The sequence below is a fragment of the Galeopterus variegatus genome, unplaced genomic scaffold, assembly GCF_000696425.1.
Source record: "Galeopterus variegatus unplaced genomic scaffold, G_variegatus-3.0.2 Scaffold18003, whole genome shotgun sequence".
Taxonomy (NCBI): Eukaryota; Metazoa; Chordata; class Mammalia; order Dermoptera; family Cynocephalidae; genus Galeopterus; species Galeopterus variegatus.
The window spans coordinates 893-2,708 of record NW_007744114.1 but is presented as its reverse complement, the minus strand read 5'-3'; the positions used below and the strand labels follow the sequence as shown (position 1 = coordinate 2,708).

At 34.4% G+C, this 1,816-nt stretch overlaps 1 protein-coding gene across 1 annotated transcript in view; it reads right to left on the bottom strand.

Moving 5' to 3' along the window:
• LOC103582817 (olfactory receptor 8J3-like) overlaps positions 1-678 on the bottom strand; it is a 1,131-nt gene extending 453 nt beyond the window's left edge. Inside the window, exon 1 of the mRNA XM_008564305.1 lies at positions 58-678. Coding sequence (XP_008562527.1) covers positions 58-678 — 621 coding nt within the window. The remainder of the gene's footprint in view (positions 1-57) is intronic.
• Positions 679-1,816: the final 1,138 nt, after the last annotated feature.

The following is a 1,816-nucleotide window of genomic DNA, read 5'->3' as shown; positions in this document are numbered from 1 at the left end:
TAGAATGGACAGAACAATGTTGAGATAGGATACTAGAACTATAATCAGGGAAGAAACCAAATTTGTAGCTGCAGATATAAAGACTATTGTTTCTGGAGTGGAAGTATCAGAGCAAGACAATGCTAACAGAGGCACATTATCACAGTAGAAATGGTTGATTACATTGGAAGAGCAGTAAGACATGGAGAATACACAAGGTGAAACCACAACAGCTGTGGAAAAGCCATAGAGGTATGTGAGGATTACCAGCAGAAGGCAGATCCGCCAAGATACCACCACCATGTAGAGCAGGGGATTACAAATGGCTGCATAGCGGTCATAGGCCATCACAGCAAGCATTGTAACCTCAGCTACAATGAAAAACAAGAATGCTCCAAATTGGGTGGCACATTCATAATATGAGATGGTTTTCTTCTTTACTAATAAATTGGTCAGCATTTTAGGGGCAATGACAGTAGCGTTGCCGAGATTGATGACAGCCAATTGTCGAAGGAAAAAATACATGGGGGTTTGAAGTCGAGAGTCAACACCGGTGAGGGTGATGATTCCCAGGTTCCCTGTCACAGTCAGGCCATAGATCACCAGAAAGACGAGGAAGAGGGGAATCTGGAGCTCTGGACAGTCTGAGACACCTGTGAGAATGAACTCAGTGACCCCAGTGAAATTTCTGGAAGCCATGCAGGAGTTTGAAAATTCATCTGTCTGAGGAACAAAGGGAGAAGTAGTTACAAACTTTAAAGAATTACTTTCTTGGACTCTCATTAGATGACAAGGGTGATTCCTTGGGTGAGGTATCCTTGACTTACATATTAAAGTAGCTCAGTTATTAAACTCAAGGTTCTAAGTCTAATAAACAAATTTGCAATTGTTTGTGAGATAGAAAAACAGGTATGGTAAATTAAATAGATGGTCCAGCATCAGATGACATTTGAGAGATTACTTTCTCACAATCTTATTAAATTATAAATATGTTCTTAGCTTGTAAACATTTGAAGCCACAATTTATAACTTTTGTCTTTTGCATTGAATGTGAGAAAGAATTGAGTAGTCAAATTTCCACAAATAATAAATGGCTCCTTTCAATTTCATTTCTTTTTCCTGTGTTTTCTTAAGAATAAATGATTCCGGGCACTATCCTGACCAGTTTCTTTACACTTTATTTTTAATAATGTATATTAGATGCACATTTAACTTCCACATTCTACCATCCATGTCTGTTGTTTTGTTTTCTCATTTTCCATTTTATTAACTGAAACAAAAATACACAAAAATATGTCCTCAGATCTATTTTTCAGGTTACTGATTCTCTTTTCAGCTTTAAAAGATATCAGTGAAAATTTTATTATTTTAAATTCCTTGACATTATGGTTACTGGATCTAAAGTTTACTATTTCCTGCCTTTTTCCTCTCACTTTTTTTCTTCTTGCCTCACAAGTTTGTAAATTGCTATATGTTTTCTATTGCATTCTCCGTTTAATCATAATTTTATTTATAAAATTTTATATTTTATATCTTACAAAATATATCTGCTTTTATTTTATTTTATCTCTTCTATTGATCCTTTTTTACATTTTTTATATTTTTATTATTGTAATAATAATAAAAATCCATGTTTTATAGAGTTTCTACAATAATTAAAATTAATATATTTGCTATGGAATTCTACATTCTTTTAATATGACTGAATATTTTCTTAGAATTGCTCATTTTGAGGATTACTGCCTGCCCTAACTATTAGAATCCCTCGGCTGTGACAATCAATAGTTCCAGTAGTAGACGCCTTACCAGAAGAAGTCCTGTTCTAGTTCCTTCCCTA